Here is a 16,995-nt window from a genome sequence, read left to right as displayed (position 1 = left end):
TTCAAGCTATTGTTTGTGGGTCGAAAAAAAAAAGATTTAAATCCACTGAGGATTACCCTGGGGTATATACTACATATATGCATATATGGTATATGTCACTATAATAAAATAAAAGCTATGCTTGGAAATGCATTTGCATTTTGCCAGCCAAACGGTATGAATATGGCACTTGAGATGGTAGCACTCGAGGGGGGCCCAGTTTTCAGATCCCCCTGCTTGGGCTTAAGGATCCGAGGGCCCTTGTTTTGTGGCTTTGTTAGATGCTGGTAAGCCGCTTACTTCAGTACTTCGGTCCGGTCCGGTCCACATTCTCATGACAGCTGCATTTTAATTACCTGACAACGTTTAATTAACAGCGCTGGTGAAGGGTGGAGATGGGAGCTTTGAGTGAAAGCTATCCCCCACTTCAAGGGCTATATCTTCCCTAATTCTCATCCGATTCTCAAGCGGAGTATCTTAAACGATTTCTAGACCGATTCTCCACCATTCTGCATCAAACCCTCGAGGCAAAATATTTTTTAGATTTTTTGTCCATTTTTCTGATGGGATACCTTGAAAATGGGGTTTTCCCTTATAGGGTCCACTGCGATGGCTATATCTTCCCCAATTTCCATCCGATTCTCAAGCGGAGTACCTTAAACGATTTCTGGATCGATTCTCTACCATTCTGCATCAAAATCAGGAGACAAAATATTTTTTTGATTTTTTGTCCATTTTTCTGATGGGATCCCTTGAAAATGGTGTTTTTCCCTATAGGGCCCACTGCGATGGCTATATCTTCCCCAATTCTCATCCGATTCTCAAGCGGAGTACCTTAAACGATTTCTAGATCGATTCTCCACAATTCTGCATCAAAATCTGGAAACAAAATATTTTTTAGATTTTTTGTCCATTTTGCGTGATGGGATCCTTTGAAAATGGGGTTTTCCCTTATAGGGACCACGGTGATGGCTATATCTTCCCCAATTCTCATCCGATTCTCAAGCGGAGTACCTTAAACGATTTCTATATCGATTCGCCACCATTCTGTGTCAAAATCGTGAGACATTTTGGTTAGAATTATAGGTTCTAACATTCAATACCAAATTTAACACCAATTTACTTCATAAACGCATGCTTTTGGGCACTTAACTCTATAATTTTAAACACAAAGGTAATCTAAGATTAAATATTGCAGCACAACTTCATTATTGAAACAAATATTCCACAAAAGCATGGAAACCCGATAATCAAGAGCCAATGAGTAAACAATTGTCTGAAATTATCCGGCAGGAATTTGTTGTTTACAGTTTATTAATTAAATGCCAGTGATAGTTTTTGAAATAAATATGGGTAATTAGTTCCACCTGTTCAGTGCCAGGATATTATCAAACAAAAACAACAAATAAAAGGAAAAATTAATAACTGATAAATGAAAAAAAAGGACCAAATCGAAGCTTGGGAGATGTGGGCGGAAAAATTTCATAATAATTTCTTTTTTTCCATTTTTTCTTTTCACTTTTTCTTTTTTCACTTTTTTTTTGCTTTTCCTGTGAAATTAAAATTGTATTTTAGCCATAATCTGTGCAATTCAATGAGCAACATGCGAATTCAATTGAATTCAATTTGATTCAATTGGAAGCAAAGCAAGAGCAGACAGAAGCTGAAGCTAAAGCAGAAGGAGCTTCAAAGCAGGACCAGGACGAAGGCTGAAGGACACAACCGACAGACAGGCAGGCAGGCAGGCAGGACTCGTTCATCGCCAACGCTTTTCCTCAATGGCTACACGAATTTGTATGGGTCCATAAAAGAGCGAGACGGCAATTGCTGAGGGGGGGAAGGGGGGTAAAGAGCGAGACGACAAGTAGAGACAGTGCTACTAAAGTGGGCGGTAATGGGCAGTGCGCGTAACGACTTTACAGCAGCCTGCCTTCCTTTTTTTTTCATTCCTGCCTCTCTGGTTTATTTTCGATTTGTATCTCTCGGTTTTTTTTGGTTCATACCCTAAAAGGGGGTAGTATTATTATTTTGGGAGTTTGGTTCCGTTTGGTTTTTAAAGAACTGGGTTATTGGGTTTTGAAACTTATGCTTTTTCCAATCTTATATTTATTTCTTTTTTTTTTTAATTCCTAGGGTATTCTAACTTCGTTTCTACTTCTTCCAAAGAGCTTAACAAATTTTTTTCCAATATGGTTTCTCTTTTTTTTTTTTCAACGCAAATTTTCTGGCACTTCCACTTCGGTCCACTTGGGTTCGATTCAATTAGGAGTAAACCTACCACGATTCTGGGATCCTGGTATTCCCGGGATCCTTGTTATAACACCCGGAGGGGTTTGGTTCGGTACTCTGTCGGAAAAATGCATTTATGTTTTAATTCGTTCAGCTACCAACTTTGTAGGTTGGCAGGTAGGTGGGTAGAACTCAGTCAGAACTAGGGATGCAGGACGAAGGACATGCCTCTGCCTTCGTGCCTCTGTGTACCGGCATGTGCTGCAATTCAGTTAAGTTTTGATTGCTATTTTCGCTTCGCTTCCTGCCCGGCAGCCTCGACGTCTGCCACAATGTTGCCAGCGGCTGCAAATGTGTGACATTTCCGTTTCCGCTTGCCGCGCTAATGTATTATGCGCTCTCCCACGCCCCCTCTATACATATGCAACATCTATTTTTTTTTTTTTCGCTTCCGCCAGTTGTAAATTATCGAATGGCAAATAAATACAAAAAAAAAAGACGTGTGACTCTTGATAACAATGTTATCAAAACCACTTATGGTGGTAGTGGTATTCTAGTCCTTTGAGCATCCATGGCCCATGGCCATGAACATGACTAGAGACCGGAGTCCTTGTCCATTTCCTGGCCGCATTTTCGTTGCATGTCATAAACAAGCTTGTGTCAGTGCTCTGGTCTGGACGGTAAAAAGGTAAAAGTTGGAAGGAAAAATCATGGCTTGGCAAGACGGAAGCTGGAGGCGCCAACCCGAGCAACCGGTGTTGGTCAGAAGAACATTTTGAAATATTCTTCACCTGGCAGAGAGTTCTGGTACATATCCTGAATAATATATCTTGCAGATTCCACGGAAACAATGGCAATACATATATGTACATATGTATGTACCGAAAAGCTGGCATTCAACATTTGATGGCATTCTTTTAGGCACTCAACAGTTCGATTTTGGCTTGGCAAAGAATTAGGGTTTTCTGAAGACTAATTGGATCGGAAGCTTACCAAATTAATCCTCTCTGCAACAAGTTCTGGCTCTCTTTTTTCTCTTAACCTTTTAATTTTTGGCCAAAAAGTATGCTATATTTTCTAGAAGGTATCCTGGTTCTTATAGAGTTAGTAGAGTAGACTGTATTTTTGAATAGTATCTCAATTTTTAAAGATATAAGTACCTTCTAGTCTTAAATAGCCCCTCAATTTTAAAATTATCGCTTCTAGATCTTAAACACACACTTCGTATCTCTCTAGACTCTATCTAAGACAAAAAAATCTATATCTTAAAGGGTATTCAACTTGTCGACTTGTCTTCGAGGCACCTTTTCTATTTTTTTTTTAGAATTTCCCTTGTCCATGTCCTTTTTCTCAAAACTCAAAGTAGCACCAAAGCTGCTGCACCGCACTTTTGATGGGGCCAGACAGGTAACCCAGCTGGGTTACACAGCAAGGTAACCATGTGTGCACTTCCGTTGCCAGGTGGCACTGGTGCTAGTGCCTCCTCCTGACTGGAAAAACTGGCATGTCAAAGACAGCCAAGAAAGCCGCAATCATGCTCTTCCTGTTCCAGTTCCTGTTCCTGTTTCTGTGTTTTGTGTTCTTCTGCCCAGAAAGTCCTACTGCAGGGCCATCCCGCTGGCATAAAGTTCTCTTGGTAGTTCTTAGATACCTTTTAAATAGTTGGTGGTTTTGGGGGTTTTTATAATAATTATTATAAGAAACTATAGACTAGTAAGGGGTATCCTGCATACCCTAGGTTCCTAGGATATTTTCCCCTTAAGCCTTCGAAATCTAAAAGCGACTGTTATTCTGCATATGTGGTTTAACCTATGACCTTTGGCTTTTCGTATGTCCAACTCTGATATGCTTTTTTTTTGTTGCTACTCTGTACTGTAAAGGATCAATATGTCGCCGCACAATTAAGAACAATTTCCAGGAAGAAGTACACTGTTAATTCCCATTAATATGCAATGTTGCATTAACCAACTGCTGATGGATGATGTCCATTTTCCCAGAAACAGAACCAGAATAGTCATCCACTCTCCCCATCTCCCCACCTTGAAGGCAAAGTGCTTTGTAAACTTTTTTGTGCAAGTCCATTAAACAAAGCTAAGCTGAAATTGAGCGAGACTCCTATAAAAACTGGGATGCTTGTCCCCACAGGACACAGGACATAGTCACTGCGTCAATCTGTCAATCGTTCGCCTCTCCACCAACGCCCATCTCTCAACACAGCATATTTCGATCTGGGTCGTCCTTTTGTCCTCCCAAAAACCAAGTCAATCAATCACCCACAAAATTGGGTGGACCGGACGAGGTAGTAGCTGGAGCCGAAGCCCTCCCCCTCCCCTCCCATGGGAAAACTCAAATCAACTAACCAAATATACACATCACATGATGATGATGAGAGAGACGATGGGACAACGAACCAATTGAAAAGCCATTTTATTTGCTTCAAAATGAGTCGGTAGCTTGATATTCCTAATCAACAACCAAGTGACACAAAAAATGTATCAATTCATTTTTGACAAACTAGGATAGCTTTTAGCATTCATCAAGTTTATAATTCGATTCGTTTTGCAGCCAGTTGGGCAATGGAATGTATGGAGATGTTGGGCTTTTGGGGCTTTTTCTGTCTATATTGAGGGAGTAGATTGTGGGTTTTGTATTCAAAATTGAGGTTTAAAGTGGGTAGAGTAGCGAAGTCGGGTATCATGCTTTAAAAGGGCTTCATAAAAAGAAAGTACCGGGTATCTTATAGTCAAGGATTTGCTCTTTAAGAAATAAATATCACAAGTACCATGTACCTTTTAATAAACTGTCTTTAAATTCAAAGATTTCTTCTTAAAATAATAAATATTTTAAAGACAAGTACTGGCTGTTATACTCTTAGATCTCTAAAGAATAAATCTCAGAAGTACTGGTTGTTTTGTAATTAAGATATCTGTATTGTAATTCAAAAAATTCTTACTAGAATATTTAATATTTTCAAGACCAGTACCGGCTATCACACCGTCAGTTCCCTAGGCCTCTGATTCTCCTTAGATCTCAAGAACCCACTATGACACAGTCAGTAGTAGCCTCCAAAGCATTCCTCTCTCTGAAAAGAATCCCTTTTGAGTTTCCCTTCATTGATACACAATTGCCGGAGCACCAGAACCCTGGCACAATTATAGAACCGAACCGCATTGTTGGCCTTGTCTCGCAGGACCAAAAATGTGTGCCCAAAAAAGGCCCAGCCAATAAAGGACCAAAGGCTCCAAATTAACCACAAAAATGAGGGGGTCTCCCACGTTTAATTTCAATCTCAATGTTTCGAGTGGAAAGTAGAAAGTCGAATTGCCTCCCTCATTAGCAGAAAATATGAAGTTTTCTGGTGGTATTATACAAGTGCCTGTCTAGGCTTATAAAGAAAATGAATTTATTTTTGGATCATCCGTTTGTTGTTTCCGCTAATTAGTTTGCCAAGTGCAAGTGCAAGGCCAAGACCGGCCAGGACAGGACTTGGGGAAAATCTGATGAAGGCGTAAAGACGTAAAAGGCGATGATGTGGTGCACGGAAATGCCACGAAGGATAATTCGCGGAGGGACGTCCGTCCACAGAACGTCCAGGACGTGGCGGTTGTGTCAGTGGCATAGACAGGCTAATTAACTCCAACACAAAGCCGCAACTTTGGTGTTGATTGCCAATTTACAAGCTTAATGAACTTGCGACTTGCGACTTTGGTTCTCTCCCACAGATGCAGCAGCACAACCAAATCATCATCATCATCACTCTTATCGCGATAATGACGATGTGGGGGTCTCTGACGGTTGCAAGTCCGCCTAATCAAATCAAAGGCGGACTTTCCAACCTCCATGTTGAAACTTGCTTCTGCGGCTGCTTATATAATTTGTGCTGGTTAAATGCCACAACTCAAAGGGGGAGAGGGGCCGCCATCTGGCTCTATAGGGTTATGGTTTTAAGGGTTAAGGGTTAGGTCTGGGTCTTGGTCGAGCGGAAGTGTCAAAAGGTTAAGCTGATTGCAGATCGATTCCGGCCGGAAACCGCAATGAAATCAAAGGACAACAGGCTCACTTTCCCAAAAGTAACCTAAACTTTCCTCAAGGTTGTGTTTGAAGAAAAGAACAAAGTTTTGTTTTTTAGTTACGGGAGTTGCATAATTGCCTGTAGTTGGAGGTTAGAGGTTATGTTTTTTGAGGTTATGAGGTCAAGCGGACAAAGGTTTTGTGCTTTGTTTGGTTTTTCTTTTGGTATTTTTTTAGGCTTTTAAAAAAAAGACTCTTTTTAGTCGAACCACGTTTAGTTTTTGTGGATAAAACATGGGACCTAGTACTTTTTTAAGCTATTTGGGTTTTAAATAATAAACAACCTTTGTTCGAAACCTCCAATTCTTTGTATCTATAGCCTTGAAAAAACCTAATTTACTTTTAAAAAAAATAAATAGAAGTACAAGCGGACGGGAGAAATGGTATTTTTTTGAAAATTTTTAGGTATATTTCTGGTTTAAAATAAAAAGATGTATGTAGACGATGACTATATGTATATATGTACATAGATATATACACTTCTAAAGCAGAGAGTATTTTTTTGTGAAAAAATAAATAAACGTATAAGCGGACAAAAAAATTATGGATAAGAAAATTTGACCTTTTTTTTATTTTTTTTAGCAACTTTTTGGCCCGAAATAAATAGACTTTAAGAGGCAATTCCATAAAAAAAATTATCAAAAAGTAAAGAGATTAAAAAACAACTTTAAAAAATAAAAATATCTAGCCTTTCATTTTGTATAGCTATTATATTTTCGCCTACAGTAAATCGCATTAAAAGTAAATCCATCCAAAATTAAATATATCTACTAAATGTTTTTTGACAAAATCATATTATAATGCAAATATAATAAAAAAAAAATTAAAAACAAAAGAGGTTTAAAAAAAACTTTAAAAAATGTATAAGAAATAAAATAAAAGAAAATCAGGTCAGCCGTTTGTTATAAAAATAAAAGATGAAAAAAATAAAAACCAAAAATAAAACCCGAAAATATTGAGGAGCTAGATGTGGAGAGTTCGGCTCCACACCAGGTTCTGATGGAAATCACAGCCTTCTCGCCTTTAAATATACTTGGGTCAGGGCAAAAATTACCTAACACCACCAAGGGAAATGAGTGAATTCCATAAAAAAAAATTATCAAAAATAAAAGAGATTAAAAAACAACTTAAAAAAATAAAAATATCTAGCCTTTCATTTTGTATAGCTATTATATTTTCGCCTACAGTAAATCGCATTAAAAGTAAATCCATCCAAAATTAAATATATCTACTAAATGTTTTTTGACAAAATCATATTATAATGCAAATATAATAAAAAAAAAATTAAAAACAAAAGAGGTTTAAAAAAAACTTAAAAAAATGTATATGAAACAATAAATTGAGCCCCTCAACTTGTACAGTTATTATAACTTCACCTGCAGTAAATCGTATTAAAAGAAACCATCCATAATAAATATTTTAATAATAAAAATCCATCCATAATAAAAAGCCTAAAAGCCGAACTGTTGGCCAAGATAGTGCCTTGAAACCAACGCCAAGTTCCACCTACCAATTATCCAACTTTTTAACAAAATATGGGGATCATTTTTAAGAATTTATGACGCAGAACTAGCCATTCTTCAACATTCGTGTAATTCACAGAAAGTATTATCCATCAAATAAATATCCATCAAGTTATTCGGAAGTAATGGGAAGAAATAGGAAATAAAAAAAAAATATAAGAAAATCAGATACATAACCCACAAGTATTCAATAGGGATCTTAACAAAATGCCATACTTTGAAGATTCCATAAAAAAGATATTATAAAAATATAATAAATATAAGAAAATCAGGTCCAAGAAAACCAATCTTGTTAAATAGAAGGCAAGATTTAAAAATAGAAGAAAAAGCATACAAAATGCCTAAAAGAAATACAAGAACCCAGGAAAAAAAATAATTATAATATGTATATATACAATTTAATATATATATTGTTTTACCTAGGATGCCAGCGTTTATCAAGAAGAATAAAATATAAAAAAAATAAAAATAAGAAAATCAGATTAAACAAGACACAGTTCGAGTAATCGATGATATAATCGTTGCAAACGCAATAAACTTTAAAAATTTCATAAAAAAAAGTTTAAAAAGAAATAAAATAAAAGAAAATCAGGTCAGCCGTTTGTTATAAAAATAAAAGATGAAAAAAATAAAAACCAAAAATAAAACCCGAAAATATTGAGGAGCTAGATGTGGAGAGTTCGGCTCCACACCAGGTTCTGATGGAAATCACAGCCTTTTCGCCTTTAAATATACTTGGGTTAGGGCAAAAATTACCTAACGCCACCAAGGGAAGGGAGGCGTTATTTGGATCCATAGTTTTCTTAGTCTTAGTAAATGGTCACACTTTTTAGGGGCTTAGAGATGGAACTTTTTTTTTGTGAGTTTGGCGTGTTTGATAATTAACTTTTAAGTATTTTTAGTTTCTTTGTTTCAAAGTTTTATAATTTGTTACTTTAAATAATGGTATAAATTGTATAGCTATTATAAATCACCTATCGTGCATCGTAAAAAAAAGGTTTACAAAAATATAATGAGAAAAGTGAGAGAAGCCCGAGACTTCAGGTCAAAAGTACAACAAAAACATCATTAGCTAGGTCGTGGCCGCAGATTCCGGCTCAAAGGGAAAAAGTTGGTACCGCTTTTTTTTGGAGCGAGGGGTTGGAGGTCGGTCGGTGGCTGAGGTTTCAAAACTCCCACACCCTCATAGTCCTTTAACGGCAGGACTTTGAAAGGGCAGTTCGAAAAAAGTATACATATATACATACGTTTGTATATGGAAGTGAACTCTTGCGGCATCTGAGTTATGGAGAAAATTTCATTTCAACTTTTGCATAATTTTATGCTCATTATGACAGCAGGCAGAAGAGGCAGGGGCAGAAGGCTGGGCTATATATCCCGTCGTCGTCCTAGCAAGGATGCGGCAAGTAAATGCGGGGAAATACTCATCGGCAGCGAAGCGAAAAGCGACTGTCCCTGGACAGTGGCTTTAATTACTTTGATGCATGATTTTGCTGCCATTTGCAATTTGTTGCCGAGGATAATGAGCAGGAAGAGCTGTAGCTGTGGAAGAAGACTTGATTTCCCTTCCCCACCAGCTGCCACACAGGATATCGAGGGACGAAGGATTCACACATGAGCTGTGTGCTCATACGCTAAAATACTCTTTTGGGGTGAATGGGGCATACTCGGAAATCCGAGCATCGGAGCGGTAAACAGCTCTAAAAATACTTCTACCAATTAATTTTTGCATACGAATCCTGTGAGGATTCCTGATTTTCCAGCCATCCTCCCCTCACCGTTCCCAGAATATCGTGTTTAATTCTAATTACATATTACTTTACCCAGTTTAGTGGGAAAAACGTAGAAAACGTGTTTTAGCATCCTATTGGAAGTGAAAGTAATTAAAACATAAGGTATTTAAAGGACAATTTTTTGTACTCGCTTTCCAAAAAGCCTAAAAGACAAACTGTTGGCCAAGCCACAGCTTTGTAACCAATGCTAAGTTCCACCTACCAATCATCCAACTTTTTAAGAAAATATGGGAATCATTTTTAAGACTTTATGACGCAGAACTAGCCATTCTTCAGCCATTCGTGTAATTCACAGAAAATATTATCCATCAAATAAATATCCATCAAGTTATTCGGAAGTAATGGAAAGAAAGAAGAATTTGGAAAAAAATAAGAAAATCAGATACATAACCCACAATCTTAAAAATGCTTTGAAGATTCCATAAAAAAGATATTAATATTATAATAAGAAAATCAGGTCCAAGACAGAATTTCTTGTTAAATAGAAGGCAAGATTTAAAAATAGAGGAAAAAGCATACAAAATGCCAAAAAGAAATACAAGAACCAAGGAAAAAAAATAATTATAATATATATATATAAGTAATATATATATATTTTTTTTTTGCCTAGGATGCCAGCGTTTGACAAGAAGAATAAAATATAAAAAAATAAAAATAAGAAAATCAGATTAAACAAGACACAGTTCGGGTTATTGATGATAAAATCGTTGCAAACGCAATAAACTTTAAAAATTTCATAAAAAAAGTTTAAAAAGAAATAAAATAAAAGAAAATCAGGTCAACTCGGTAAGCTCCAGTGATTAAATAAAAAAAAATATAAAATCAAAAATAAAACCCGAAAATATTGAGGAGCTAGATGTGGAGGGTTCGGCTCCACACCGGGTTGTGAGGGAAATCACAGCCTTCTCGCCTTTAAATATACTTGGGTGAGGGCGAAAATTACCTTCAAGGCGTTATTTAGTTCTAGGGGATTTTGATCCTTTTCTCTGAGTCTTAGTAAATGGTCACACTTTTTAGTGGATTAGAGATGGGCTTGGGGGCTTAAAGATGGAACTTTTTTGAGAGACATTACATTTGTTAATTAACTTTAAAATCTTTCTAGTTTATTTATTTTAAAAACTTTAGAATTTTTACTTTAAAAAATTACATATCTTTAAATTTTTGCTATTTATTATAACTTTTATATAAAATTAATATATAAAACCTCATAATTTTAGAGTTTTCCAGTCTCTTTTTAATTCTTGAATTTCCCGGCGTATTTCCCCTTAATTTCTTTCTACGAATTTATATTTTAATTTAATTCCTCATTTCCTCATTCAAATTACCCTTCAAGAGGGTACAAAGCATATCATATGTCCAAGTAGGCACGGCTGTGTGAAGCTGTGGAGGAGTATTGTGTTCTGTGTCGCTTATTGGATGTCTGTCTGGCTTGTTTTCGCTTCCAGCAAGGACACTTCAAAGGACGAATACGGTCGGTAAAGAGCGAAAAGTGAGCCAGGAGTCAGGAGCCAGGAGGACATTGCGCCGGACAGGAGGACAGGAGGAGCGAATTTCCCCGCTGGCGAGCAATTGAGCAATTGTGCAAAATGGGTAAGTGACAAAACCGACGAGCCACTAATGAACCACTCGTCCAAACACCAACAACAACAAAAAAAAAAAAAACGAGGAAAAAAAAGGATAAAAAGGTTGGCCCAGATTGGCCACTGGCCACACCGTTTGCATGTCCTTTCCGTAATGTCCTTTCCGTAATGATAATGAAGCCAACAACCAGGCTGGGGTGGGGTTTGTTTGCAAAGTTGGGTTATAGTCTTCAACAGAGATTCTCATTAGAAGGATATATATTTTTTCCTAGATGCTCTACGCTTCCGTGGATCACCGTTTGCCCGCTTCACGGGCCAATCAACCGGACCGGGCCATCACCGGCCACCAGCACATCCGCAACGTCCCCAGCCACCGGGGGCACCTGGGATCGTCGCTCCCGAGCCACTGATCGTGGTCGAGGAGTCGAACTTTGCCGAGGAACAGGATCCGGACAGCTCCGAGACCGTCTCGAATCGGGCCAGCCTGGACATTGATTCTCCGGTTAATCCGTATCTCTTGTCGCCATGGCGCGATCCCCGGGAGGCACGAAAGCACTCCCTGCCCTCCCAGCAGGTCACCGAGGGCATCACCGCCAGTCAGGTGCGTCGATTGTCGGAGCGCGGAGGCGAGGGTTCTGGTCCGACGCCCAAGGAGGCAGCCTTCCTGGCCACTTTGTCGCAGGCCCCAGCCCCCACCGGGCGGCGGCACTCGGTGGTGACCATTTCCAAGGTGCCAACTACATTATTTGGACGCTCGCGTCGGGAGTCGGTGGCCGCGTATCCCAACAGTAATAGTGGAAGTAGTCGGATTTTGAGTTCCCGCCGGGAAAGCAACACAGGCCCCCCCTCCACCGATCCCATCGGCAGCATCCACAACCTCCAGCTGGACATTATGGACGACATCTACTTGCAGTCGCGCAAGGCCCGCTTGAAGCTCTGGACCTCCTCCAACGAGAAGGTCTGCGAAGTCCAGACCGTCGACGAGGTGGGTGCCGCCCAGCCGGCCCGCCGCTTCACCAACCGCCGCTACTCGGAGTGCCCCCAGCCGGGCTTGGCCAGCTCCTTCCGCCGCTCCTCAGAGCTACCGGTCGCCCCACCCTCCATCCAGCCCACCCAGATCCAGCCTAGCACCTCCAATCGGGCCTCCACACGCCGCAAAAAGTCGGGAAGCGGTGGCGGACTCCTCGGCAGCCGCACAGACCTAGCCGGCATCTTTAGTTCCCTCACCAGTTCCGCGATGGACATGCACCGGCCAGAGCCGGAGGGTCGGGACGGCAGCTCAGGGGCATCAAGCTCATCGGCTGCCACCGCCAGCAGCCCCTTTCTCAGCCAGACATTCCAGGCCGCGGCCCGGGGACGAGCCACCAGCGCAACGCCGACACCAACAGCCCAGAGCGGAGCACAGGTAGGCCGGGTCCTTGACATGTCCCTGGGCAGAAGGATAACCTAACCTAACCCAAACCAATCATTCTCTTTCAGGCCGCCGGCAGCAGTGGTGGAGCTGGGGGTAGCAATGGCTTGCTGGATCCAAACGCCGGACGCTCCACACGCTCCAATAGCTTCGATGTGTCCTTGCTGAACAACGCCAAGCAGCTGGTGACCGAGGCGCAGGATAATGGATCGGCGGCCCTGTCCGGATGGTTTGCAAAGCGCCACCAGCCGATGGCCCGGAAGAAGAGTGTCCGCAGCAAGAGCTCCGCCGTGGCCCTATCCAAGGATGTCCTGGAGCGGCTGCAGAAGAAGGATCCGTTGGGCGGTGACTCCGGCAAGCCGAAACTAAAGCCACGCGCCAAACAGAAGAGCTGGGCCGATGCCACCAAGGCGAACATTGTGGATGCCACCATTCTGGGCACCGCCATCGAGGGTTTCCTGCGTAAGAGCTCCAATGCCAGTATGGCGGGTGGCACGGCATCCGGTTCTGGGTTGGGATCGGGCGCCTCAACATCGGCGGCGGCACGAGGTGCCACGCCCAAAACGGGCGGATCGGGCAGCGCCAGCGGCAGTCCAGCCCACAGCTCGCGACGGAATCGGAGCAGCAGCTCGGCCCAGTCGCAGGCCGGGCGAGCGGTGCGCTCCACCCTGAACTGGTTCGGCAAGGCCGACGAGGACGATTCCAAGGACACGTGCGACGCCTCGCTGTGCGCCACACTGAAGGACCTCTTTGTCAAATAGGTCGGGGGACGCAGAGGCAAGTAGAGCGGTGGGTCGCGTCCCAACTGAAGCAGCATAATGGTAAGTTTTTTTAATTCAAAATCGATTGCTTATCGATTATTTTGATTTTGATATTATTTTTTATATAAATTTGTATTATTTTATAATTATATTGGGTCCACTGCGATGGCTATATCTTCCCCAATTCTCGTCCGATTCTCAAGCGGAGTACCTTAAACGATTTCTAGATCGATTCGCCACCATTCTGCATCAAAATCCCGAGACAAAATATTTTTCAGATTTTTTGTCCATTTTTTCTGATGGGACCACTTGGAAATGCGGTTTCCCCTATAGGGTCCACTGCGATGGCTATATCTTTCCCAATTCTCATCCGATTCTCAAGCGAACTACCTTAAACGATTTCTAGATCGATTCGCCACCATTCTGCATCAAAATCTGGAGACAAAATATTTTTTAGATTTTTTGTCCATTTTTCCTGATGGGATCCCTGAAAATGGGGTTTTCCCCTATAGGGTCCACTGCGATGGCTATATCTTCCCCAATTCTCATCCGATTCTCAAGCGGAGTACCTTAAACGATTTCTAGATCGATTCGCCACCATTCTGCATCAAAATTCGGAGAAAACATTTTTTTAGATTTGTTGTCCATTTTTCCTGATGGGATCCCTAAAAATGGGGTTTTGCCCTACAGGGTCCACTGCGATGGCTATATCTTTCTCAATTCTCATCCGATTCTCAAGCGGAGTACCTTAAACGATTTCTAGATCGATTCGCCACCATTCTGCATCAAAATCTGGAGACAAAATATTTTTTAGATTTTTTGTCCATTTTTGCTGATGGGACCCCTTGGAAATGCGGTTTCCCCTATAGGGTCCACTGCGATGGCTATATCTTTCCCAATTCTCATCCGATTCTCAAGCCGACTACCTTAAACGATTTCTAGATCGATTCGCCACCATTCTGCATCAAAATCCGGAGACAAAATATTTTTTAGATTTTTTGTCCATTTTTCCTGATGGGATCCCTGAAAATGGGGTTTTCTCCTACAGGGCCCACAGTGATGGCTATATCTTCCCCAATTCTCATCCGATTCTTAAGCGGAGTACCTTAATCGATTTCTAGTATTTTCATCCATGTTTTGCGATTTATAGCAATTATGTTTAACCTTTCATTTATTCTTTATTTATGAATTAAGTTTAAAAATAATAACTTTTCTATTGGCATCAACTAATTTTCCATTTTAATCGATTTTTTTATTTTTATTGTTTATTTATTGGTTGCGTTGTTTTTAAGTTAATATTTGCTTTTATTTCCATTTTAATACACCATTTATCGATTATTTTGATAACTTTAATAGACAGCCTTCTGCTTTAGAGTGGAAACCTAAAAGCTTTATCAAATTAAACAACTTGAACCATTTATTTATTGAATATTATTCCGTTTCTTATACAGCCAGCTACTTGCACCTCTGAGATCCGAGAATCCTTATCGAAAATCGACAAAAAAAAACAAAAAATCGACAACAAATAAAAACGTAACAAACGAACGAACAAACGAACTAAGTTTGAAGCTGAAAAACACACACCAGTGAACAATAAATACAGCAGCTAGATAATAATAAACCATTCACACATAAAACACAATGTCGACTAGTTGAAAGCACAAAAACAATAGCATAGCATAGCATAGCATAGCATAGCATCCCACGTATTCGACAGAGAAGTTAAACCAATATTCAGTGTTTTACATTCAAATCAAGCCAAAACAAAAGAATATATAAACCATTGCATCCACAAAATAAATAATACGCCGACATCAACCGATTATCAGGACAGTTAATGGCAGGAAAATATTGGTATAATTCCGGAGAAATATTATGGCAGTTATAGCGAGAGGACCGTACGGTCTCTCCAGATTGGGAACAGATAGAGAACTTAGAACTAAATAGTAACTGGAACAGCAATACACTGAAAAAAGTATCACCTCAAATAGCAGAGCACACTGACACTGGAAAACTGTACCTGAAGAGCAACACGACGAAGCAACTCTGACAGTTATCGATAAACACACAAACACAATAAGCAAAACATAGTAACGGTGAACAATAACAGTACAAGCGAGTAACTAACGGTACAAGTAACTTTTATTGGTATGATAAGCGAAAGACGATTGAGAAACGATAAGCGATATATAGTGATCGATAGGCAGATATGTAGTTAAGCGATAACCGATAGGTTTAAGGCAAAAAAACGCTGCAGGGGAACTAGGAATCAGGAACTTGGTATGGTGAAGGAATGCGACCCAGGACGAAACATCTCACCTCACATTAATCCTCGACCTCAAAACGACGTGACGACAGACCTCATTAATATATAAAGATAACAGATAATATAGAAAAAAAGATAATATATATTCTCATACATTATTATAATATTTGTAATTGAAAAAAAAAGAAAATATATAATATTAATATTTGAAAAAAAAATAAAGCAAGAGAAGAGGGTTCAAACTCGAGCAGAGAAAGCATAAATATTTTTCTATGTGCTGAGCAATTCAGGGCAGGATCTGTTAAGGATATCCTAGCCAGGACATGTTTTTTTTTTTTTGTATTTTTTTGTGAAAAATATCAAAAGAAATACGCAGACATATGTATGAATGAAGGTTTAAAAAAGGCAACCTGCGGCTCGAACCTTTGCCATAAATACGAATATGAATATGAATACACAGTCACATCAGTCACACAATGAAAAATCAAGCATGATTACATGCTCATAAATATATAGATATATACATATATATATATATATATAGTATATCTAAACATTATGCGAGTTTATTTAAAATGATGAGAATAAGAAATAAATGTCTACAGACTCAAGAGTTTTAATCAATGTAAACCACACAATAAATGTAATTTGTATGTACAATCTGAGCTTACTCGAAAGCATCAAGGTAAATCCTAATAAATGCCCAACTAAATCGAGTTTAAAGCGTTGAATATTAAAATTAAATGTTGGCGTTGAATATTTAATGTTTAACATAAAATAATAACGAAAGCCAAAAGCGGAAAAGTACTTAGAAAAAATCAAAGCACAAGCAGAGTGTGTGTTTTTTTTTTTGTGGGGGAAGGGAAACGCAAAATTTCTCTTCCGGAAAAAGTTGGAAGGAAAATCAATTAAAGAACAAATTCAAATTGGAATTTTTTGCAAAAGAGGCTGGAGAGAGGCTGGATATTTTGGCAAACAAACAATCAGTCAATATTGCAATCAATCAAGTGTGTTTCTATATGCGGCATTTGGCTTTGTCAATTTGTCAATTTGGTCGAAAAAAAAAACTATGAATATGAATATGAATGGTAGGCTGGTTAGGCTTTGATGATTGGATTTATTGAATTATTATACATTATACATTATACATTAAAATAACTACAATATAATCAATGAATTATATCTCAATGTGCCCGAAAATGTGCGTGTTTTAGACTCTGATTTCCATGTGCGGTAACCCAAAGTTAACTTTCCACTTTCAGTGTGTGTTGATACTGATCTATATCTATACAAAGCATATTACTATACAATATATTAAATATATTTAAAAAGAAAAAATAAATACTATTTACAATCGCGTACCTTCTTGGTCGCAAAAAACA

The 16,995-nt window shown here is 39.4% G+C and overlaps 1 protein-coding gene across 1 annotated transcript in view; it reads left to right on the top strand.

Annotated features, from left to right (window-relative positions):
- The window catches only part of kairos, a 38,283-nt gene extending 22,133 nt beyond the window's left edge, over positions 1-16,150 (top strand). Inside the window, exons 2-5 of the mRNA XM_043213079.2 lie at positions 11,041-11,185; positions 11,448-12,580; positions 12,655-13,407; positions 14,799-16,150. Of these exons, the coding sequence (XP_043069014.1) occupies positions 11,182-11,185; positions 11,448-12,580; positions 12,655-13,347 (1,830 nt within the window). The 5' untranslated portion in view covers positions 11,041-11,181 and the 3' untranslated portion in view covers positions 13,348-13,407; positions 14,799-16,150. The remainder of the gene's footprint in view (positions 1-11,040; positions 11,186-11,447; positions 12,581-12,654; positions 13,408-14,798) is intronic.
- The last annotated feature ends 845 nt before the right edge of the window (positions 16,151-16,995 follow it).

This window comes from Drosophila bipectinata, chromosome XR (genome assembly GCF_030179905.1).
Source record: "Drosophila bipectinata strain 14024-0381.07 chromosome XR, DbipHiC1v2, whole genome shotgun sequence".
NCBI classification, from domain to species: Eukaryota; Metazoa; Arthropoda; class Insecta; order Diptera; family Drosophilidae; genus Drosophila; species Drosophila bipectinata.
The sequence above is the reverse complement of the archived record's forward strand: the minus strand, read 5'-3'. Positions and strand labels throughout refer to the sequence as shown.